This window comes from Telmatherina bonti (genome assembly GCF_933228915.1).
Source record: "Telmatherina bonti genome assembly, chromosome: 2".
Lineage (NCBI taxonomy): Eukaryota > Metazoa > Chordata > Actinopteri > Atheriniformes > Telmatherinidae > Telmatherina > Telmatherina bonti.
The window spans coordinates 9108874-9135266 of record NC_136620.1 but is presented as its reverse complement, the minus strand read 5'-3'; the positions used below and the strand labels follow the sequence as shown (position 1 = coordinate 9135266).

At 41.0% G+C, this 26393-nt stretch overlaps 1 protein-coding gene across 1 annotated transcript in view; it reads left to right on the top strand.

Moving 5' to 3' along the window:
• cpne2 (copine II) overlaps positions 1-26393 on the top strand; it is a gene marked incomplete at both ends in the record, with an annotated part of 87980 nt that overhangs the window by 55634 nt on the left and 5953 nt on the right. Inside the window, one exon of the mRNA XM_079260365.1 lies at positions 22773-23009. Within this exon, the coding sequence (XP_079116491.1) occupies positions 22773-23009 (237 nt within the window). The remainder of the gene's footprint in view (positions 1-22772; positions 23010-26393) is intronic.

Below are 26393 nucleotides of genomic sequence, written 5' to 3'. Positions count from 1 at the left end.
CTTTTCTTGTTACATATTACAGTGAGTTCAAACATGGGAATGAGTAACACACTCAGTATATTATTTCTCAGGTGATCCGACAGCCGCTGCGCATGTGTATGTGGACCACATGCTGAGACACTGGTTGAACTGGTGTGTGTGGAGAAAGTGGGTGGGCAAGTTTTAGGCTGCACAAATCTGCTGCCGCTCTGCCTCGGCATTTCTTTTTCTCAGATAATGAGCAACCCAGCGACTGCAAACTCTATAGGCGCGCTCAAACACACACACCCAGGCTGCAGGCCAGTGCTGAGCTGTGCGTGTCCCAGTGTGCGAGCGACCCTGTCTGCTTGTGTGATAATGATTCTCTAATGAGCACTGCTGCTAGCACATTAAAGAGACAGGCTTCAGAGCTCTCCCTGTGTTGCATGTGTGTGTCTGTTTGTGTGTTGCAAGGAAGTGAGATTTTCTTCCTAGTAGAGACAACGTGTGACTTCACCTTGTCTGTTCTTATCACAGGACAACCATTTGCATTTTTCTTTGTGGAGCTCATGCCTGTTTGTGTTTGTGTCAAAGGTAGAAGCATGTTGTGGTTGGAATTACTAAGGAAGCTAGTTGCGCCTGCATGTGAGTTCTTGTTATATAAAGGATTTCTCCTAAGTGTGCACATACTATATCTTATCGTATCAAACACCCTATGAGTTAAGATTATGATTCAAAGTTTATGCAAGTTTATGCTACTACAAAAATCTCACACAAATGTTCATTTAAACTTGAAATAAAATAAGAACATTCCCAATGCAAAGAGCTTCATTCTGTACACCTAAAAAAACACCAACCAGGCCAGAAATCTGGGTGTAGTGATGGACTATAACATAAAAACCCCCAAGCAGGCCAGAAATCTGGCTATAGTGATGGACTATAACATAAAAACCCCAAAGCAGGCCAGAAATCTGGCTGTAGTGATGGACTATAACATAAAAACCACCAAGCAGGCCAGAAATCTGGCTGTAGTGATGGACTATAACATAAAAACCCCTAAGCAGGTCAGAAATCTGGCTATAGTGATGGACTATAACATAAAAACTCCCAAGCAGGCCAGAAATCTGGCTATAGTGATGGACTATAACATAAAAACTCCCAAGCAGGGCAGAAATCTGGCTATAGTGATGGACTATAACATAAAAACCCCCAAGCAGGTCAGAAATCTGGCTATAGTGATGGACTATAACATAAAACCCCCAACCAGGCCAGAAATCTGGCTGTAGTGATGGACTATAACATAAAAACCACCAAGCAGGCCAGAAATCTGGCTGTAGTGATGGACTATAACATAAAAACCACCGAGCAGGCCAGAAATCTGGCTGTAGTGATGGACTATAACATAAAAACTCCCAAGCAGGCCAGAAATCTGGCTATAGTGATGGACTATAACATAAAAACTCCCAAGCAGGGCAGAAATCTGGCTGTAGTGATGGACTATAACATAAAAACCCCCAAGCAGGTCAGAAATCTGGCTATAGTGATGGACTATAACATAAAAACTCCCAAGCAGGGCAGAAATCTGGCTGTAGTGATGGACTATAACATAAAAACCCCCAAGCAGGCCAGAAATCTGGCTATAGTGATGGACTATAACATAAAAACCCCCAAGCAGGCCAGAAATCTGGCTATAGTGATGGACTATAACATAAAAACTCCCAAGCAGGCCAGAAATCTGGCTATAGTGATGGACTACAACCTAAAACCCCCAACCAGGCCAGAAATCTGGCTATAGTGATGGACTACAACCTAAAACCCCCAACCAGGCCAGAAATCTGGCTGTAGTGATGGACTATAACATAAAAACCACCAAGCAGGCCAGAACTCTGGCTGTAGTGATGGACTATAACATAAAAACCCCCAAGCAGGTCAGAAATCTGGCTATAGTGATGGACTATAACATAAAAACTCCCAAGCAGGCCAGAAATCTGGCTATAGTGATGGACTATAACATAAAAACTCCCAAGCAGGCCAGAAATCTGGCTATAGTGATGGACTATAACATAAAAACCCCCAAGCAGGTCAGAAATCTGGCTATAGTGATGGACTATAACATAAAAACCCCCAAGCAGGTCAGAAATCTGGCTATAGTTATGGACTATAACATAAAAACCCCCAAGCAGGCCAGAAATCTGGCTATAGTGATGGACTATAACATAAAAACTCCCAAGCAGGCCAGAAATCTTGATGTAGTGACAGATTACAACTTAAAACCACCAAGCAGGCCAGAAATCTGGCTATAGTGATGGACTATAACATAAAAACTCCCAAGCAGGCCAGAAATCTGGCTATAGTGATAGATTACAACTTAAAACTCCCAAGCAGGCCAGAAATCTGGCTATAGTGATGGACTATAACATAAAAACCCCCAAGCAGGTCAGAAATCTGGCTATAGTGATGGACTATAACATAAAACCCCCAACCAGGCCAGAAATCTGGCTGTAGTGATGGACTATAACATAAAAACCACCAAGCAGGCCAGAAATCTGGCTGTAGTGATGGACTATAACATAAAAACCCCCAAGCAGGTCAGAAATCTGGCTATAGTGATGGACTATAACATAAAAACTCCCAAGCAGGGCAGAAATCTGGCTGTAGTGATGGACTATAACATAAAAACCCCCAAGCAGGTCAGAAATCTGGCTATAGTGATGGACTATAACATAAAAACTCCCAAGCAGGCCAGAAATCTGGCTATAGTGATGGACTATAACATAAAAACCCCCAAGCAGGCCAGAAATCTGGCTATAGTGATGGACTATAACATAAAAACTCCCAAGCAGGCCAGAAATCTGGCTATAGTGATGGACTACAACCTAAAACCCCCAACCAGGCCAGAAATCTGGCTATAGTGATGGACTACAACCTAAAACCCCCAACCAGGCCAGAAATCTGGCTGTAGTGATGGACTATAACATAAAAACCACCAAGCAGGCCAGAACTCTGGCTGTAGTGATGGACTATAACATAAAAACCCCCAAGCAGGTCAGAAATCTGGCTATAGTGATGGACTATAACATAAAAACTCCCAAGCAGGCCAGAAATCTGGCTATAGTGATGGACTATAACATAAAAACTCCCAAGCAGGCCAGAAATCTGGCTATAGTGATGGACTATAACATAAAAACCCCCAAGCAGGTCAGAAATCTGGCTATAGTGATGGACTATAACATAAAAACCCCCAAGCAGGTCAGAAATCTGGCTATAGTTATGGACTATAACATAAAAACCCCCAAGCAGGCCAGAAATCTGGCTATAGTGATGGACTATAACATAAAAACTCCCAAGCAGGCCAGAAATCTTGATGTAGTGACAGATTACAACTTAAAACCACCAAGCAGGCCAGAAATCTGGCTATAGTGATGGACTATAACATAAAAACTCCCAAGCAGGCCAGAAATCTGGCTATAGTGATAGATTACAACTTAAAACTCCCAAGCAGGCCAGAAATCTGGCTATAGTGATGGACTATAACATAAAAACCCCCAAGCAGGTCAGAAATCTGGCTATAGTGATGGACTATAACATAAAACCCCCAACCAGGCCAGAAATCTGGCTGTAGTGATGGACTATAACATAAAAACCACCAAGCAGGCCAGAAATCTGGCTGTAGTGATGGACTATAACATAAAAACCACCGAGCAGGACAGAAATCTGGCTGTAGTGATGGACTATAACATAGAATCTCCCAAGCAGGCCAGAAATCTGGCTATAGTGATGGACTATAACATAAAAACTCCCAAGCAGGGCAGAAATCTGGCTGTAGTGATGGACTATAACATAAAAACCCCCAAGCAGGTCAGAAATCTGGCTATAGTGATGGACTATAACATAAAAACTCCCAAGCAGGCCAGAAATTTTGATGTAGTGACAGATTACAACTTAAAACCACCAAGCAGGCCAGAAATCTGGCTATAGTGATGGACTATAACATAAAAACTCCCAAGCAGGCCAGAAATCTGGCTATAGTGATGGACTATAACATAAAAACCCCCAAGCAGGTCAGAAATCTGGCTATAGTGATGGACTATAACATAAAAACCCCCAAGCAGGCCAGAAATCTTGATGTAGTGACAGATTACAACTTAAAACCACCAAGCAGGCCAGAAATCTGGCTATAGTGATGGACTATAACATAAAAACTCCCAAGCAGGCCAGAAATCTGGCTATAGTGATAGATTACAACTTAAAACTCCCAAGCAGGCCAGAAATCTGGCTATAGTGATGGACTATAACATAAAAACCCCCAAGCAGGTCAGAAATCTGGCTATAGTGATGGACTATAACATAAAACCCCCAACCAGGCCAGAAATCTGGCTGTAGTGATGGACTATAACATAAAAACCACCAAGCAGGCCAGAAATCTGGCTGTAGTGATGGACTATAACATAAAAACCACCGAGCAGGCCAGAAATCTGGCTGTAGTGATGGACTATAACATAGAATCTCCCAAGCAGGCCAGAAATCTGGCTATAGTGATGGACTATAACATAAAAACTCCCAAGCAGGGCAGAAATCTGGCTGTAGTGATGGACTATAACATAAAAACCCCCAAGCAGGTCAGAAATCTGGCTATAGTGATGGACTATAACATAAAAACTCCCAAGCAGGCCAGAAATTTTGATGTAGTGACAGATTACAACTTAAAACCACCAAGCAGGCCAGAAATCTGGCTATAGTGATGGACTATGACATAAAAACTCCCAAGCAGGCCAGAAATCTGGCTATAGTGATGGACTATAACATAAAAACTCCCAAGCAGGCCAGAAATTTTGATGTAGTGACAGATTACAACTTAAAACCACCAAGCAGGCCAGAAATCTGGCTATAGTGATGGACTATAACATAAAAACTCCCAAGCAGGCCAGAAATCTGGCTATAGTGATGGACTATAACATAAAAACTCCCAAGCAGGTCAGAGATCTTGATGAAGTGACAGATTACAACTTAAAACCACCAAGCAGGCCAGAAATCTGGCTATAGTGATGGACTATAACATAAAAACTCCCAAGCAGGCCAGAAATCTGGCTATAGTGATGGACTATAACATAAAAACCACCAAGCAGGCCAGAAATCTGGCTATAGTGATGGACTATAACATAAAAACCCCCAAGCAGGTCAGAAATCTGGCTATAGTGATGGACTATAACATAAAAACCCCCAAGCAGGTCAGAAATCTGGCTATAGTGATGGACTATAACATAAAAACCCCCAAGCAGGTCAGAAATCTGGCTATAGTGATGGACTATAACATAAAAACCACCAAGCAGGCCAGAAATCTGGCTATAGTGATGGACTATAACATAAAAACTCCCAAGCAGGCCAGAAATCTGGCTATAGTGATGGACTATAACATAAAAACTCCCAAGCAGGCCAGAAATCTGGCTATAGTGATGGACTACAACCTAAAACCCCCAACCAGGCCAGAAATCTGGCTATAGTGATGGACTATAACATAAAAACCCCCAAGCAGGTCAGAAATCTGGCTATAGTTATGGACTATAACATAAAAACCCCCAAGCAGGCCAGAAATCTGGCTATAGTGATGGACTATAACATAAAAACTCCCAAGCAGGCCAGAAATCTTGATGTAGTGACAGATTACAACTTAAAACCACCAAGCAGGCCAGAAATCTGGCTATAGTGATGGACTATAACATAAAAACTCCCAAGCAGGCCAGAAATCTGGCTATAGTGATAGATTACAACTTAAAACTCCCAAGCAGGCCAGAAATCTGGCTATAGTGATGGACTATAACATAAAAACCCCCAAGCAGGTCAGAAATCTGGCTATAGTGATGGACTATAACATAAAACCCCCAACCAGGCCAGAAATCTGGCTGTAGTGATGGACTATAACATAAAAACCACCAAGCAGGCCAGAAATCTGGCTATAGTGATGGACTATAACATAAAAACTCCCAAGCAGGCCAGAAATTTTGATGTAGTGACAGATTACAACTTAAAACCACCAAGCAGGCCAGAAATCTGGCTATAGTGATGGACTATAACATAAAAACTCCCAAGCAGGGCAGAAATCTGGCTGTAGTGATGGACTATAACATAAAAACCCCCAAGCAGGTCAGAAATCTGGCTATAGTGATGGACTATAACATAAAAACTCCCAAGCAGGCCAGAAATTTTGATGTAGTGACAGATTACAACTTAAAACCACCAAGCAGGCCAGAAATCTGGCTATAGTGATGGACTATAACATAAAAACTCCCAAGCAGGCCAGAAATCTGGCTATAGTGATGGACTATAACATAAAAACCCCCAAGCAGGTCAGAAATCTGGCTATAGTGATGGACTATAACATAAAAACCCCCAAGCAGGCCAGAAATCTTGATGTAGTGACAGATTACAACTTAAAACCACCAAGCAGGCCAGAAATCTGGCTATAGTGATGGACTATAACATAAAAACTCCCAAGCAGGCCAGAAATCTGGCTATAGTGATAGATTACAACTTAAAACTCCCAAGCAGGCCAGAAATCTGGCTATAGTGATGGACTATAACATAAAAACCCCCAAGCAGGTCAGAAATCTGGCTATAGTGATGGACTATAACATAAAACCCCCAACCAGGCCAGAAATCTGGCTGTAGTGATGGACTATAACATAAAAACCACCAAGCAGGCCAGAAATCTGGCTGTAGTGATGGACTATAACATAAAAACCACCGAGCAGGCCAGAAATCTGGCTGTAGTGATGGACTATAACATAGAATCTCCCAAGCAGGCCAGAAATCTGGCTATAGTGATGGACTATAACATAAAAACTCCCAAGCAGGGCAGAAATCTGGCTGTAGTGATGGACTATAACATAAAAACCCCCAAGCAGGTCAGAAATCTGGCTATAGTGATGGACTATAACATAAAAACTCCCAAGCAGGCCAGAAATTTTGATGTAGTGACAGATTACAACTTAAAACCACCAAGCAGGCCAGAAATCTGGCTATAGTGATGGACTATGACATAAAAACTCCCAAGCAGGCCAGAAATCTGGCTATAGTGATGGACTATAACATAAAAACTCCCAAGCAGGCCAGAAATTTTGATGTAGTGATAGATTACAACTTAAAACCACCAAGCAGGCCAGAAATCTGGCTATAGTGATGGACTATAACATAAAAACTCCCAAGCAGGCCAGAAATCTGGCTATAGTGATGGACTATAACATAAAAACTCCCAAGCAGGTCAGAGATCTTGATGTAGTGACAGATTACAACTTAAAACCACCAAGCAGGCCAGAAATCTGGCTATAGTGATGGACTATAACATAAAAACTCCCAAGCAGGCCAGAAATCTGGCTATAGTGATGGACTATAACATAAAAACCACCAAGCAGGCCAGAAATCTGGCTATAGTGATGGACTATAACATAAAAACCCCCAAGCAGGTCAGAAATCTGGCTATAGTGATGGACTATAACATAAAAACCCCCAAGCAGGTCAGAAATCTGGCTATAGTGATGGACTATAACATAAAAACCCCCAAGCAGGTCAGAAATCTGGCTATAGTGATGGACTATAACATAAAAACCACCAAGCAGGCCAGAAATCTGGCTATAGTGATGGACTATAACATAAAAACTCCCAAGCAGGCCAGAAATCTGGCTATAGTGATGGACTATAACATAAAAACTCCCAAGCAGGCCAGAAATCTGGCTATAGTGATGGACTACAACCTAAAACCCCCAACCAGGCCAGAAATCTGGCTATAGTGATGGACTATAACATAAAAACCACCAAGCAGGCCAGAAATCTGGCTATAGTGATGGACTATAACATAAAAACTCCCAAGCAGGCCAGAAATCTGGCTATAGTGATGGACTATAACATAAAAACCCCCAAGCAGGTCAGAAATCTGGCTATAATGATGGACTATAACATAAAAACTCCCAAGCAGGCCAGAAATCTGGCTATAGTGATGGACTATAACATAAAAACCACCAAGCAGGCCAGAAATCTGGCTATAGTGATGGACTATAACATAAAAACTCCCAAGCAGGCCAGAAATCTGGCTATAGTGATGGACTATAACATAAAAACTCCCAAGCAGGCCAGAAATCTGGCTATAGTGATGGACTACAACCTAAAACTCCCAACCAGGCCAGAAATCTGGCTATAGTGATGGACTATAACATAAAAACCACCAAGCAGGCCAGAAATCTGGCTATAGTGATGGACTATAACATAAAAACTCCCAAGCAGGCCAGAAATCTGGCTATAGTGATGGACTATAACATAAAAACTCCCAAGCAGGCCAGAAATCTGGCTATAGTATTGGACTATAACATAAAAACTCCCAAGCAGGCCAGAAATCTGGCTATAGTGATGGACTACAACCTAAAACTCCCAACCAGGCCAGAAATCTGGCTATAGTGATGGACTATAACATAAAAACTCCCAAGCAGGCCAGAAATCTGGCTATAGTGATGGACTATAACATAAAAACCCCCAAGCAGGTCAGAAATCTGGCTATAGTGATGGACTATAACATAAAAACCCCCAAGCAGGTCAGAAATCTGGCTATAATGATGGACTATAACATAAAAACTCCCAAGCAGGCCAGAAATCTGGCTATAGTGATAGATTACAACTTAAAACTCCCAAGCAGGCCAGAAATCTGGCTATAGTGATGGACTACAACCTAAAACCCCCAACCAGGCCAGAAATCTGGCTATAGTGATGGACTATAACATAAAAACCACCAAGCAGGCCAGAAATCTGGCTATAGTGATGGACTATAACATAAAAACTCCCAAGCAGGCCAGAAATCTGGCTATAGTGATGGACTATAACATAAAAACTCCCAAGCAGGCCAGAAATCTGGCTATAGTGATGGACTATAAAATAAAAACACCCAAGGAGGTCAGAAATCTGGCTATAGTGATGGACTATAACATAAAAACTCCCAAGCAGGCCAGAAATCTGGCTATAGTGATGGACTATAACATAAAAACTCCCAAGCAGGCCAGAAATCTGGCTATAGTGATGGACTATAACATAAAAACCCCCAAGCAGGTCAGAAATTTGGCTATAGTGATGGACTATAACATAAAAACTCCCAAGCAGGTCAGAGATCTTGATGTAGTGACAGATTACAACTTAAAACCACCAAGCAGGCCAGAAATCTGGCTATAGTGATGGACTATAACATAAAAACTCCCAAGCAGGCCAGAAATCTGGCTATAGTGATGGACTATAACATAAAAACCACCAAGCAGGCCAGAAATCTGGCTATAGTGATGGACTATAACATAAAAACCCCCAAGCAGGTCAGAAATCTGGCTATAGTGATGGACTATAACATAAAAACCCCCAAGCAGGTCAGAAATCTGGCTATAGTGATGGACTATAACATAAAAACCACCAAGCAGGCCAGAAATCTGGCTATAGTGATGGACTATAACATAAAAACTCCCAAGCAGGCCAGAAATCTGGCTATAGTGATGGACTATAACATAAAAACTCCCAAGCAGGCCAGAAATCTGGCTATAGTGATGGACTACAACCTAAAACCCCCAACCAGGCCAGAAATCTGGCTATAGTGATGGACTATAACATAAAAACCACCAAGCAGGCCAGAAATCTGGCTATAGTGATGGACTATAACATAAAAACTCCCAAGCAGGCCAGAAATCTGGCTATAGTGATGGACTATAACATAAAAACTCCCAAGCAGGCCAGAAATCTTGATGTAGTGACAGATTACAACTTAAAACCACCAAGCAGGCCAGAAATCTGGCTATAGTGATGGACTATAACATAAAAACTCCCAAGCAGGCCAGAAATCTGGCTATAGTGATGGACTATAACATAAAAACCCCCAAGCAGGCCAGAAATCTGGCTATAATGATGGACTATAACATAAAAACTCCCAAGCAGGCCAGATATCTGGCTATAGTGATGGACTATAACATAAAAACCACCAAGCAGGCCAGAAATCTGGCTATAGTGATGGACTATAACATAAAAACTCCCAAGCAGGCCAGAAATCTGGCTATAGTGATGGACTATAACATAAAAACTCCCAAGCAGGCCAGAAAGCTGGCTATAGTGATGGACTACAACCTAAAACCCCCAACCAGGCCAGAAATCTGGCTATAGTGATGGACTATAACATAAAAACCACCAAGCAGGCCAGAAATCTGGCTATAGTGATGGACTATAACATAAAAACCCCCAAGCAGGTCAGAAATCTGGCTATAGTTATGGACTATAACATAAAAACTCCCAAGCAGGCCAGAAATCTTGATGTAGTGACAGATTACAACTTAAAACCACCAAGCAGGCCAGAAATCTGGCTATAGTGATGGACTATAACATAAAAACTCCCAAGCAGGCCAGAAATCTGGCTATAGTGATAGATTACAACTTAAAACTCCCAAGCAGGCCAGAAATCTGGCTATAGTGATGGACTATAACATAAAAACCCCCAAGCAGGTCAGAAATCTGGCTATAGTGATGGACTATAACATAAAACCCCCAACCAGGCCAGAAATCTGGCTGTAGTGATGGACTATAACATAAAAACCACCAAGCAGGCCAGAAATCTGGCTGTAGTGATGGACTATAACATAAAAACCACCGAGCAGGACAGAAATCTGGCTGTAGTGATGGACTATAACATAGAATCTCCCAAGCAGGCCAGAAATCTGGCTATAGTGATGGACTATAACATAAAAACTCCCAAGCAGGGCAGAAATCTGGCTGTAGTGATGGACTATAACATAAAAACCCCCAAGCAGGTCAGAAATCTGGCTATAGTGATGGACTATAACATAAAAACTCCCAAGCAGGCCAGAAATTTTGATGTAGTGACAGATTACAACTTAAAACCACCAAGCAGGCCAGAAATCTGGCTATAGTGATGGACTATAACATAAAAACTCCCAAGCAGGGCAGAAATCTGGCTGTAGTGATGGACTATAACATAAAAACCCCCAAGCAGGTCAGAAATCTGGCTATAGTGATGGACTATAACATAAAAACTCCCAAGCAGGCCAGAAATTTTGATGTAGTGACAGATTACAACTTAAAACCACCAAGCAGGCCAGAAATCTGGCTATAGTGATGGACTATAACATAAAAACTCCCAAGCAGGCCAGAAATCTGGCTATAGTGATGGACTATAACATAAAAACCCCCAAGCAGGTCAGAAATCTGGCTATAGTGATGGACTATAACATAAAAACCCCCAAGCAGGCCAGAAATCTTGATGTAGTGACAGATTACAACTTAAAACCACCAAGCAGGCCAGAAATCTGGCTATAGTGATGGACTATAACATAAAAACTCCCAAGCAGGCCAGAAATCTGGCTATAGTGATAGATTACAACTTAAAACTCCCAAGCAGGCCAGAAATCTGGCTATAGTGATGGACTATAACATAAAAACCCCCAAGCAGGTCAGAAATCTGGCTATAGTGATGGACTATAACATAAAACCCCCAACCAGGCCAGAAATCTGGCTGTAGTGATGGACTATAACATAAAAACCACCAAGCAGGCCAGAAATCTGGCTGTAGTGATGGACTATAACATAAAAACCACCGAGCAGGCCAGAAATCTGGCTGTAGTGATGGACTATAACATAGAATCTCCCAAGCAGGCCAGAAATCTGGCTATAGTGATGGACTATAACATAAAAACTCCCAAGCAGGGCAGAAATCTGGCTGTAGTGATGGACTATAACATAAAAACCCCCAAGCAGGTCAGAAATCTGGCTATAGTGATGGACTATAACATAAAAACTCCCAAGCAGGCCAGAAATTTTGATGTAGTGACAGATTACAACTTAAAACCACCAAGCAGGCCAGAAATCTGGCTATAGTGATGGACTATAACATAAAAACTCCCAAGCAGGCCAGAAATCTGGCTATAGTGATGGACTATAACATAAAAACTCCCAAGCAGGCCAGAAATTTTGATGTAGTGACAGATTACAACTTAAAACCACCAAGCAGGCCAGAAATCTGGCTATAGTGATGGACTATAACATAAAAACTCCCAAGCAGGCCAGAAATCTGGCTATAGTGATGGACTATAACATAAAAACTCCCAAGCCGGTCAGAGATCTTGATGTAGTGACAGATTACAACTTAAAACCACCAAGCAGGCCAGAAATCTGGCTATAGTGATGGACTATAACATAAAAACTCCCAAGCAGGCCAGAAATCTGGCTATAGTGATGGACTATAACATAAAAACCACCAAGCAGGCCAGAAATCTGGCTATAGTGATGGACTATAACATAAAAACCCCCAAGCAGGTCAGAAATCTGGCTATAGTGATGGACTATAACATAAAAACCCCCAAGCAGGTCAGAAATCTGGCTATAGTGATGGACTATAACATAAAAACCCCCAAGCAGGTCAGAAATCTGGCTATAGTGATGGACTATAACATAAAAACCACCAAGCAGGCCAGAAATCTGGCTATAGTGATGGACTATAACATAAAAACTCCCAAGCAGGCCAGAAATCTGGCTATAGTGATGGACTATAACATAAAAACTCCCAAGCAGGCCAGAAATCTGGCTATAGTGATGGACTACAACCTAAAACCCCCAACCAGGCCAGAAATCTGGCTATAGTGATGGACTATAACATAAAAACCACCAAGCAGGCCAGAAATCTGGCTATAGTGATGGACTATAACATAAAAACTCCCAAGCAGGCCAGAAATCTGGCTATAGTGATGGACTATAACATAAAAACCCCCAAGCAGGTCAGAAATCTGGCTATAATGATGGACTATAACATAAAAACTCCCAAGCAGGCCAGAAATCTGGCTATAGTGATGGACTATAACATAAAAACCACCAAGCAGGCCAGAAATCTGGCTATAGTGATGGACTATAACATAAAAACTCCCAAGCAGGCCAGAAATCTGGCTATAGTGATGGACTATAACATAAAAACTCCCAAGCAGGCCAGAAATCTGGCTATAGTGATGGACTACAACCTAAAACTCCCAACCAGGCCAGAAATCTGGCTATAGTGATGGACTATAACATAAAAACCACCAAGCAGGCCAGAAATCTGGCTATAGTGATGGACTATAACATAAAAACTCCCAAGCAGGCCAGAAATCTGGCTATAGTGATGGACTATAACATAAAAACTCCCAAGCAGGCCAGAAATCTGGCTATAGTATTGGACTATAACATAAAAACTCCCAAGCAGGCCAGAAATCTGGCTATAGTGATGGACTACAACCTAAAACTCCCAACCAGGCCAGAAATCTGGCTATAGTGATGGACTATAACATAAAAACTCCCAAGCAGGCCAGAAATCTGGCTATAGTGATGGACTATAACATAAAAACCCCCAAGCAGGTCAGAAATCTGGCTATAGTGATGGACTATAACATAAAAACCCCCAAGCAGGTCAGAAATCTGGCTATAATGATGGACTATAACATAAAAACTCCCAAGCAGGCCAGAAATCTGGCTATAGTGATGGACTATAACATAAAAACTCCCAAGCAGGCCAGAAATCTGGCTATAGTGATGGACTACAACCTAAAACCCCCAACCAGGCCAGAAATCTGGCTATAGTGATGGACTATAACATAAAAACCACCAAGCAGGCCAGAAATCTGGCTATAGTGATGGACTATAACATAAAAACTCCCAAGCAGGCCAGAAATCTGGCTATAGTGATGGACTATAACATAAAAACTCCCAAGCAGGCCAGAAATCTGGCTATAGTATTGGACTATAACATAAAAACTCCCAAGCAGGCCAGAAATCTGGCTATAGTGATGGACTACAACCTAAAACCCCCAACCAGGCCAGAAATCTGGCTATAGTGATGGACTATAACATAATAACCACCAAGCAGGCCAGAAATCTGGCTATAGTGATGGACTATAACATAAAAACTCCCAAGCAGGCCAGAAATCTGGCTATAGTGATGGACTATAACATAAAAACTCCCAAGCAGGCCAGAAATCTGGCTATAGTGATGGACTATAACATAAAAACCCCCAAGCAGGTCAGAAATCTGGCTATAGTGATGGACTATAACATAAAAACTCCCAAGCAGGCCAGAAATCTGGCTATAGTGATGGACTATAACATAAAAACTCCCAAGCAGGCCAGAAATCTGGCTATAGTGATGGACTATAACATAAAAACCCCCAAGCAGGTCAGAAATTTGGCTATAGTGATGGACTATAACATAAAAACTCCCAAGCAGGTCAGAGATCTTGATGTAGTGACAGATTACAACTTAAAACCACCAAGCAGGCCAGAAATCTGGCTATAGTGATGGACTATAACATAAAAACTCCCAAGCAGGCCAGAAATCTGGCTATAGTGATGGACTATAACATAAAAACCACCAAGCAGGCCAGAAATCTGGCTATAGTGATGGACTATAACATAAAAACCCCCAAGCAGGTCAGAAATCTGGCTATAGTGATGGACTATAACATAAAAACCCCCAAGCAGGTCAGAAATCTGGCTATAGTGATGGACTATAACATAAAAACCACCAAGCAGGCCAGAAATCTGGCTATAGTGATGGACTATAACATAAAAACTCCCAAGCAGGCCAGAAATCTGGCTATAGTGATGGACTATAACATAAAAACTCCCAAGCAGGCCAGAAATCTGGCTATAGTGATGGACTACAACCTAAAACCCCCAACCAGGCCAGAAATCTGGCTATAGTGATGGACTATAACATAAAAACCACCAAGCAGGCCAGAAATCTGGCTATAGTGATGGACTATAACATAAAAACTCCCAAGCAGGCCAGAAATCTGGCTATAGTGATGGACTATAACATAAAAACTCCCAAGCAGGCCAGAAATCTTGATGTAGTGACAGATTACAACTTAAAACCACCAAGCAGGCCAGAAATCTGGCTATAGTGATGGACTATAACATAAAAACTCCCAAGCAGGCCAGAAATCTGGCTATAGTGATGGACTATAACATAAAAACCCCCAAGCAGGCCAGAAATCTGGCTATAATGATGGACTATAACATAAAAACTCCCAAGCAGGCCAGATATCTGGCTATAGTGATGGACTATAACATAAAAACCACCAAGCAGGCCAGAAATCTGGCTATAGTGATGGACTATAACATAAAAACTCCCAAGCAGGCCAGAAATCTGGCTATAGTGATGGACTATAACATAAAAACTCCCAAGCAGGCCAGAAATCTGGCTATAGTGATGGACTACAACCTAAAACCCCCAACCAGGCCAGAAATCTGGCTATAGTGATGGACTATAACATAAAAACCACCAAGCAGGCCAGAAATCTGGCTATAGTGATGGACTATAAAATAAAAACTCCCAAGCAGGCCAGAAATCTGGCTATAGTGATGGACTATAACATAAAAACTCCCAAGCAGGCCAGAAATCTGGCTATAGTATTGGACTATAACATAAAAACTCCCAAGCAGGCCAGAAATCTGGCTATAGTGATGGACTACAACCTAAAACCCCCAACCAGGCCAGAAATCTGGCTATAGTGATGGACTATAACATAAAAACTCCCAAGCAGGCCAGAAATCTGGCTATAGTGATGGACTATAACATAAAAACCCCCAAGCAGGTCAGAAATCTGGCTATAGTGATGGACTATAACATAAAAACCCCCAAGCAGGTCAGAAATCTGGCTATAATGATGGACTATAACATAAAAACTCCCAAGCAGGCCAGAAATCTGGCTATAGTGATGGACTATAACATAAAAACCACCAAGCAGGCCAGAAATCTGGCTATAGTGATGGACTATAACATAAAAACTCCCAAGCAGGCCAGAAATCTGGCTATAGTGATGGACTATAACATAAAAACTCCCAAGCAGGCCAGAAATCTGGCTATAGTGATGGACTACAACCTAAAACCCCCAACCAGGCCAGAAATCTGGCTATAGTGATGGACTATAACATAAAAACTCCCAAGCAGGCCAGAAATCTGGCTATAGTGATGGACTATAACATAAAAACTCCCAAGCAGGCCAGAAATCTGGCTATAGTGATGGACTATAACATAAAAACTCCCAAGCAGGCCAGAAATCTTGATGTAGTGACAGATTACAACTTAAAACCACCAAGCAGGCCAGAAATCTGGCTATAGTGATGGACTATAACATAAAAACTCCCAAGCAGGCCAGAAATCTGGCTATAGTGATGGACTATAACATAAAAACCACCAAGCAGGCCAGAAATCTGGCTATAGTGATGGACTATAACATAAAAACTCCCAAGCAGGTCAGAAATCTGGCTGTAGTGATGGACTATAACATAAAAACCCCCAAGCAGGTCAGAAATCTGGCTATAGTGATGGACTATAACATAAAAACTCCCAAGCAGGCCAGAAATCTGGCTATAGTGATGGACTATAACATAAAAACCACCAAGCAGGCCAGAAATCTGGCTATAGTGATGGACTATAACATAAAAACTCCCAAGCAGGCCAGAAATCTGGCTATAGTGATGGACTATAACATAAAAACTCCCAAGCAGGCCAGAAATCTGGCTATAGTGATGGACTACAACCTAAAACCCCCAACCAGGCCAGAAATCTGGCTATAGTGATGGACTATAACATAAAAACTCCCAAGCAGGCCAGAAATCTGGCTATAGTGATGGACTATAACATAAAAACTCCCAAGCAGGCCAGAAATCTGGCTATAGTGATGGACTATAACATAAAAACTCCCAAGCAGGCCAGAAATCTGGCTATAGTGATGGACTACAACCTAAAACCCCCAACCAGGCCAGAAATCTGGCTATAGTGATGGACTATAACATAAAAACCACCAAGCAGGCCAGAAATCTGGCTATAGTGATGGACTATAACATAAAAACTCCCAAGCAGGCCAGAAATCTGGCTATAGTGATGGACTATAACATAAAAACTCCCAAGCAGGCCAGAAATCTTGATGTAGTGACAGATTACAACTTAAAACCACCAAGCAGGCCAGAAATCTGGCTATAGTGATGGACTATAACATAAAAACTCCCAAGCAGGCCAGAAATCTGGCTATAGTGATGGACTATAACATAAAAACCACCAAGCAGGCCAGAAATCTGGCTATAGTGATGGACTATAACATAAAAACCCCCAAGCAGGCCAGAAATCTGGCTGTAGTGATGGACTATAACATAACAACTCCCAAGCAGGCCAGAAATCTGGCTATAGTGATGGACTATAACATAAAAACCCCCAAGCAGGCCAGAAATCTGGCTGTAGTGATGGACTATAACATAAAAACCCCCAAGCAGGTCAGAAATCTGGCTATAGTGATGGACTATAACATAAAAACCCCCAAGCAGGTCAGAAATCTAGCTATAATGATGGACTATAACATAAAAACTCCCAAGCAGGCCAGAAATCTGGCTATAGTGATGGACTATAACATAAAAACCACCAAGCAGGCCAGAAATCTGGCTATAGTGATGGACTATAACATAAAAACTCCCAAGCAGGCCAGAAATCTGGCTATAGTGATGGACTATAACATAAAAACTCCCAAGCAGGCCAGAAATCTGGCTATAGTGATGGACTACAACCTAAAACCCCCAACCAGGCCAGAAATCTGGCTATAGTGATGGACTATAACATAAAAACCACCAAGCAGGCCAGAAATCTGGCTATAGTGATGGACTATAACATAAAAACTCCCAAGCAGGCCAGAAATCTGGCTATAGTGATGGACTATAACATAAAAACTCCCAAGCAGGCCAGAAATCTTGATGTAGTGACAGATTACAACTTAAAACCACCAAGCAGGCCAGAAATCTGGCTATAGTGATGGACTATAACATAAAAACTCCCAAGCAGGCCAGAAATCTGGCTATAGTGATGGACTATAACATAAAAACCACCAAGCAGGCCAGAAATCTGGCTATAGTGATGGACTATAACATAAAAACCCCCAAGCAGGTCAGAAATCTGGCTATAGTGATGGACTTTAACATAAAAACCCCCAAGCAGGTCAGAAATCTGGCTATAGTGATGGACTATAACATAAAAACCCCCAAGCAGGTCAGAAATCTGGCTGTAGTGATGGACTATTAACATAAAAACCCCCAAGCAGGTCAGAAATCTGGCTATAGTGATGGACTATAACATAAAAACTCCCAAGCAGGCCAGAAATCTGGCTATAGTGATGGACTATAACATAAAAACCACCAAGCAGGCCAGAAATCTGGCTATAGTGATGGACTATAACATAAAAACTCCCAAGCAGGCCAGAAATCTGGCTATAGTGATGGACTATAACATAAAAACTCCCAAGCAGGCCAGAAATCTGGCTATAGTGATGGACTACAACCTAAAACCCCCAACCAGGCCAGAAATCTGGCTATAGCGATGGACTATAACATAAAAACCACCAAGCAGGCCAGAAATCTGGCTATAGTGATGGACTATAACATAAAAACTCCCAAGCAGGCCAGAAATCTTGATGTAGTGACAGATTACAACTTAAAACCACCAAGCAGGCCAGAAATCTGGCTATAGTGATGGACTATAACATAAAAACTCCCAAGCAGGCCAGAAATCTGGCTATAGTGATGGACTATAACATAAAAACTCCCAAGCAGGCCAGAAATCTGGCTATAGTGATGGACTATAACATAAAAACCACCAAGCAGGCCAGAAATCTGGCTATAGTGATGGACTATAACATAAAAACTCCCAAGCAGGCCAGAAATCTGGCTATAGTGATGGACTATAACATAAAAACTCCCAAGCAGGCCAGAAATCTGGCTATAGTGATGGACTATAACATAAAAACCCCCAAGCAGGTCAGAAATCTGGCTATAGTGATGGACTATAACATAAAAACTCCCAAGCAGGTCAGAAATCTGGCTATAGTGATGGACTACAACCTAAACCCACCAACCAGGCCAGAAATCTGGATGTAGTGACAGATTACAACCTAAAACCACCAAGCAGGCCAGAAATCTTGGCGTAGTGACGGACTATAACATAAAAACCCCCAAGCAGGTCAGAAATCTGGCTATAGTGATGGACTATAACATAAAAACTCCCAAGCAGGCCAGAAATCTGGCTATAGTGATGGACTACAACCTAAAACCGCCAACCAGGCCAGAAATCTGGATGTAGTGACAGATTACAACCTAAAACCACCAAGTAGGCCAGAAATCTTGGCGTAGTGACGGACTACAACCTAAAACCACCAAGCAGGCCAGAGGGTTGGGTGTAGTGATTTATTTACTTATTCTTTCTCCTTTTTCATGTTTTTGGACATGACAGGTATATTATTTCTCAGGCAACAGTGAAGCCCTGGAGGAGTATTTCCAAAGCTTGCGCTTATCACTGGGAAAGTTCTCACCATCATACATCCAGAGCAACCAGATGTTTTTCTGCTGCTGCTTCTGTAATTCAGGATTCAGACACTGCTGGAACCAGGGATGGTGGATGATATCTGCTTTATGCAACATTCTCCCAAGTAGCAAATAGTAGTGATTCTTAAGATCAAGTTCAGCTTAAAATGAACCTTCAAATATATGTTATTTTTCCTATTTTGTTGTATTTGTAAATGAAAAACAAAATTGGAAATATTTAATATCAGAGCAAATACAGAAAAGTGATGATGTTGTGACGTGACGGTGTGACGAATTAGGTGCTTAATGTTCAGGTCAGGTTATACATCAACGGGCCAAGTCCAGATTTCAGTTGGGGATATCGATGGGTTAGGTATGTTCATCGCAATGGATTCAGGTCAGAAAAACTGGACCTGTGCTGGACTCGGTTTGCATAGCATGCTATTTCTAAACATGCTGTTGGCTTTGCTTTATCTCCCACCCAAACAATAATTGGCATCACCTCCTGCTTCTTCTTTGTGCTTAATTGAAGTCAACATAGTCACTTTATGTTTGGTGACTGGATAGTCCGTTTGCAAGTCAACTGAGACACCTTCCAGATTTCACTTCCTTGTTCCGCATCAGAGCAATTTGTGTTCATGCTGTGCCAAATGAGTCGTACCATCCTTGGAAGCGGACCATGGCCTGTCTAAGGTGGCTCAAACACCAGCAGTATGAACGTGACCTCAAACCCTGGTCCATTAGAAAGCCAAGATATCAGTACAATTGCAAGTAAACGCGTTGGTTCGCTTGAAGTGCGAAAGCAAACAGACCATCTAGTGATGAACGTGTTGTGTGCTAGAGAGCTCCCTGCCTCTCCTGCTGCTCATACTGGACAGATTCTGGTGAAAACCATCTTAGGTTTGAAGTGAAAGCAGAAAGCCCAGGCTTGCATTAATTTATTACTGCCCAGTTGTTTATTGTATATTATTGCACTGAATGAGCTGTCTTTAGTCCTGACCAATACTGAGCCAGATTTTCTTATTTCTCCTTGATGGTTAGTGGTTGTTTCGGGTAAGACTACCCCCTAGTGGATGGTTTGTTGTACAGCAAGACATTGCCTATACAGCTTGGTCCATTGAGTAAAGTGCACATAAAAGCAAACTAAACAAAGGTAGAAAACAAACCAAATAAGGTCTGAGGGTCTAGTTCTGTGGTAGTTTTAGACGTTTTTTTTTATTTTGTCAGATATGTAACCATTCATTCATTCATTCATTCATTCTCCTAACCACTTACTCCGGTTCGCGGGGAAGCTGGAGCCTATCCTAGCAGTCTGTGGTCGAGATACAGGTACACCCTGGACAGCTTGCCAGTCACCTGCCCACACAGAGACAAACAACCACTCACGCTCACACTCACTCTTATGGCCAGTTTATAGTAACCAATTAACCTAACATGCATGTCTTTGGGTGGTTGGTGGAAGCCAGAGTACCTGGAGAGAACCCACGCATACACGGGGAGAACATGCAAACTCCACACACACAAAGGCCACTGTCCAAACCTCGCCCCAGCCGAGGAACCAGCAACCTTCTTGCTGTGAGGCCACAGTGTTAACCACCATGCCACCGTGCAGCCCCCTCTATCAAGTAATAAAGATCTAAAAGATATAACAGGTTTTCTAACTGTCTTGTGAATTTATTAAATATTATTTTTCCACTTATCAGATTTATCCCACGGGTGAGATTGATCCGTCTAACGAATGGTTTGTCACCAGGCACATGCCTCAGTGTCAGATCTTATCTGGGTTATTAGGTCTCCATTTTGCTTCCTGTCTCTTCCTCCCATCACTGCATATGTTATCTAGTCAGAAGTGTGTGTTTATGTGTGTGTTTATCATCTTGTTTCTAATGCTTTGCTTTGTTGAACCATCTGTTTACCTACTGCATCATGTTTCCTTATTCTGCTGTTTATTATTCCATGTTATTCCCTGAATTTATGTGAGAAATTTCCACATTATTTATTGTTTGTTTTAGTTTTCCAGCATTGTTTGTTTCAAGCACGTTTTATGTTAAAAAAAAAAAAAAAAAAAAAAAAAATTTCCCCACAACTCTGTGCATCTACTTCCATAAAAAAAAAAAAAAAAACAGTAATATTTTGTCAAATGAATAAAATCAAATGAATGGAAAGAAATGTGTCAGATCAGGGGTGTCCAAAGTTGGTCCACAATGGCCGATGTCCGGCAAGTTTTTCATCTATCCCTGTTCCAACACTCTGAGCAGAACTTCATTGGCTGTTGGATCCAATTAATGTGAGCCAGGCGTGTCAGAAAGGGGATACGTGGAAAACCTGCCGGACATCAGCCCTTGAGGATCGACTTTGGACATAACTGTGTTAGATGTTATATTTTTCCACATCTGCAGCACCTCTCTTGCGTTGAGTAACTCCCCAATAACTATTGTTGACCTAACTTTTCATTCATTCATTTCATTACAGCAGTTCTTACAGCGAGCAGCTGCAAAATAAAACTGAGCTGTGTAGAGCCAGATTTTCCTTCCAGAAAGCCATATAAACCAAAAGCTCGGCTAAAGGAAGAAGCCAGAACCACAAATTCATTGTATGATAAATAAACAACTTAACATGTTATCCATGTTTAAAGTAAGTGAGGGGGCGAGAATCACTGTCTGGCCCATTGCACAAGCAGTAAATTTAGATGTTGAAATATTTCACACCTCAAGACACACTTGTTGCTGTGTAACAGTTTTGGCTCTTGTACAATATGTTCAAAGTTAAGGTCTTGGAATAACTGATATGATATATATGTTTATGTTTGTACAGAAATACCAGAATCTTTTTCCTGTACATTTTCTATGTGGGTATATTCTGTTGCCAAGATTAAAACAGGGGATTTTATTTTGTTTATGTTTGCTTTTTAAGGATAAGACTGAAGATATGTGTCATAATGTTGGTGGAGATGTGGGCCCAAATGCAGGAGAAGGGAGCCAGAGATGCAGAACTAAGAGAAGCAAATGAAGGCAGAACTAACACGGGGAATAGAATTAACACAAGGAAACATGATCTAACACAAGCTAACACAATGATCCAGCAACTAGGAACAGAAATCAAGCTGTTTATACACACACACACACAAACAGAACAAGACACAAGTGGAATGACTTCAATGAGTCCAGGTGAGCTAATGAACAGGAAGGTAAAACTGGAAACTAAATGCCAGGGAACTAAACCAGGAAAACTACAAACTAAAACCAGAACTAAGATACAAAACAAGAGACCAAAACTAAAATGACAGAAAACACAACATGACAATATGATGAGTTCACAGACCGTCTTTGATTTTGGCTCTAAACCCTTTCTGGTTTTTTTAAGAGTTTCATACGAGGAACAGAATTTCACTGGATGCGTCATTTCCTCTCCGTTCACCTCTACAGCAGTACTTCACACTCCTCATCATAACAGATGGCGTCATCAGCGATATGGATGAGACACGCCACGCCATCGTTCAGGCATCTAAGTTACCCATGTCCATCATCATCATCGGGGTTGGCAATGCAGACTTTGCTGCCATGGAGTTCCTTGATGGAGACGCCAGTGTTCTGAGGTCCAACACCGGGGAGGAGGCTGTCCGGGACATCGTGCAGTTCGTCCCTTTCAGGGATTTCCGTAATGTGAGTACTCTTTCACTGACATGTTGTTGTTTAGCAACAGTTTAGTTAAGATCAGGTAAGCGCTGCCAAATGACATACACAGCACAGCAATAGTAAATGATTGCTTAAGACATGAATAATTGTTTCTTGATGCTGATCCAAGTGACATGCACCATATCAGGAAGAATTAGTAGATGAATTAGTTTGTTATATAATGCTTATTCACTAAAATTCTACACCATTAGTAAACAATTATTTGAGATTTTTAAGGGCCTACTAACATGTTAACCAACATTGTTATTAATGCTGAGTGATGCAAATATTTAGTGTATATTTAGTGTACTAAATAATGAAGTAAATATGGTTGAGTAGCTCACATTAATTATCTGCTTATTAATGTATTCAGTAAAAGCTTAACTAATGCTAAGTAATACATAATACTAGTTAATTTATTATTCAACTGTTAATTAATTCTTAATAATGTACTGACTAATGTTAATTAGGGGATCCTTATAGTAAAGTGTTACCAAAATTACTTTAAAACGTTTAAATTTATTTACTTGAAATTATTTACTTAAAATTAGGAATGAAACCAATCTAAATGTTATTGCTTTTAAATCATAAGTGGATGCAATTTAAATAAATTATAATGTTAAAACTGCAAACAAACAAGAACCATTTATAACTAATAATCAATATTAATATTATAACTAATGGACATGAAAATATTCTTCTCTTCACAAGGCAGAGACCCCTAATGTGACCTCAAGCTGGCATGCAGACTGCCATGTGCCCACAGTTAGTTACTAATATACAGCAGATATAACCAAAGTCTTTCATTTCAAATAGAAAAATAGAAATGTTTCTGCAAATCCATCAGGTTTGATGTCCTTCTTTAACTAAAATGTTTCAACTTTATGCAGATTCTCTTTGACTCTATTTCAGCTTTGTGATGAGAAGCTTTACGTAATGAGACGACCTCATGCCATCTGAGTGAAAATGGAAGGGCAGGGACATGCCTGCTGTTCGCAATGTGTCAACATACCAGCTGGTCAAAATTATGCCAGAATAGTATAACTGCCACTATTGATTCACAATTTAGACTCACCCATTATTACTATTTCCATCAGCTATATCTCACGCCAGAGAAAATACACAGGTCTAAACCTGAATTTTCTGATGTAAGTTTTTGATGTGGATTGGAAGTTGGTTCATTCTTGCACTGCACTTGAAAATCAGAGGTTTCTGACCTCGGACCTATGTGATACTCTGGCTAATATTGTCATGATTTCAATGCCTCTGGACCCTGAAATTTGTTTAATTGGAAACTTGATGAAAATTGAGGGGCCCCTAGATAAATACCAAAAAAAATTTCTTGAGATAGCCACGGTAGTCGCTAGAAAATGTATCGCGGTTACATGGAAGTCTGATTCCCCCGTGTCTCTGACCATGTAGTTTACAGAAATGAACAGTTGCCCTTGGAAAAAATAACGTACTGTCTAAGACAATCTTATAAAACCTTTGATGAAATTTGGGAACCTTACCTAAGCCTGGTAGGTATATTTTTTATAAAATAACAGGTCTTAGTTTGTATTTGTGTTTTGTGTTTAATGTCAAAAAAGTAACTGGAGGTTTGTTTGGGTTTTTTTTTCTTTTTTTTTTTTTTTGTTGTTGTTGTCTGACTGATGTATGGGAGGGGGGGGTCCCTTTGTAAATCTAAAAAGTATTAAAAATAAAATATAATTTTAATTAAAAAAAAAAAAAAAAAAAAAGCAATGTGTCAACATATGTTTCATGGCTTCCACGCCTTCTTAGCATTCTTCTGGCACTTAGGCTGCTCACATTGACACAAGGTAGCATGTCGCATGCATGACTTGATCTCAGCTAGTTGGCTGTTTGGGGGTAACGGGCTGGTTATCTCGGCCTCAGCAGAGACACTGAGTGTGCGTCATCTGATGACGGTGTGACTTTGTGTTTTTGTTAGTGAGGTCCAAACATTTGTGCTGCAGGTGTGCATGAAGGTTAATTAGCATGTGCACATTTTCAGTCTGTCCATAGGAGAAGTCTTTATTGCAGTGTGGGTTTCTGTAATATTTTCTGTGTATGTTTTGTGTGCATGTGTGGGCAGGTGGTGGGTGAAGTGACTTCCACTGTAGTGGGAAGAACAAAAAGTGTTTACTGGCTCCGTTCCAGGTTGTTGGGGAGAGCGTGAGAGACAGCAATGAGCTAAACGGAGAGAAAGAGGCAGAAAGTGGAGCTGAGACAAAGAAGAAATGCAGAAATTAGAACAACCTGAAATGAGGTCTTGTGCTGCCAAGATAAATCTGAATATTAATTTTACAACCAATTTTAGATCATTATTATTTTTTCAGCAGTAAAGTTAGGAATAAAAAACCAACAAACAAAAATAAATACTATTCAAATAGAAAATGCACACAGTATGTAAAAGATGCATTAAAAAGGGTTAGTTTGCGTGTTGCAGCAGGTTAATGGTTGCTTAGGTACATCACGTTCACTCCGACACCGTTCTGGTTTTGGTTCAGTCCACTGTTTCATCAAGCTGAATTAGTCAATCTTAACGCTATTTTCAGCATGTGGGGTGTAGTCAATCTACCTCCATCCCACAGGTTGGAGACAGTTCCCAGCTGGTTTCTTCTTCTGTAGTAGGTTCTGCAGTGGCTGCCCAACAGCTTTAAACATGTACATATAACCATAGACATCATGTTTGCGTAGATGCCTCATTGAGCGCTGAAGAGTGAACCAGTGTCGCCACCGTATTGGATGGGTCTCTGCTTTCGAGTCTTGCTGCAGAGTCAACGTAGTTTCCCCACGTAACTGTTTTCTGTGGAACAACTCATATATATTACACACAAACAAAACACTTTTCCACATTACTGGTTAATAAGTAATGTTAAGTGAATTCACAGTGAATAAGCTACTAAATGTAAATGATAAATTTTACTCCTATGAGGTGTTTTTGGAAAAATATGATATTGATGCTTCACAGGGGAAGTTTTACATGGTAGCATGATTCCCTCCGCCAAGGAGGTTTCAGTTTTTACAGGTTTTTTTTGTGTGTCTGTTTGTGTTCAAGATAACTAAAAAAGTTGGACGGATTTAATGAAATTTTCAGGACTTGTTGGGAATGTGAAAAGGAAGAACTGATTTCATTTTGGTGGTGATCACTGTTTGGATCCAGGAACTTTATAAAGGCCTAGGTGGAGGTTTACGTTCTTCGAGTGTTTTTCTGGGTAACTTTTGAATTGCAAAGTTTTGATACAATACTTTGTTTTCAGACTTTCTACAACTGTATCTCTATTTTGATCAATTATTAATTGTAAATAAAAGACAGAGTCTGCCGTAGTCAAAAGAAAACCAGCAACTATTCCCGCATTTTGTTCAGCA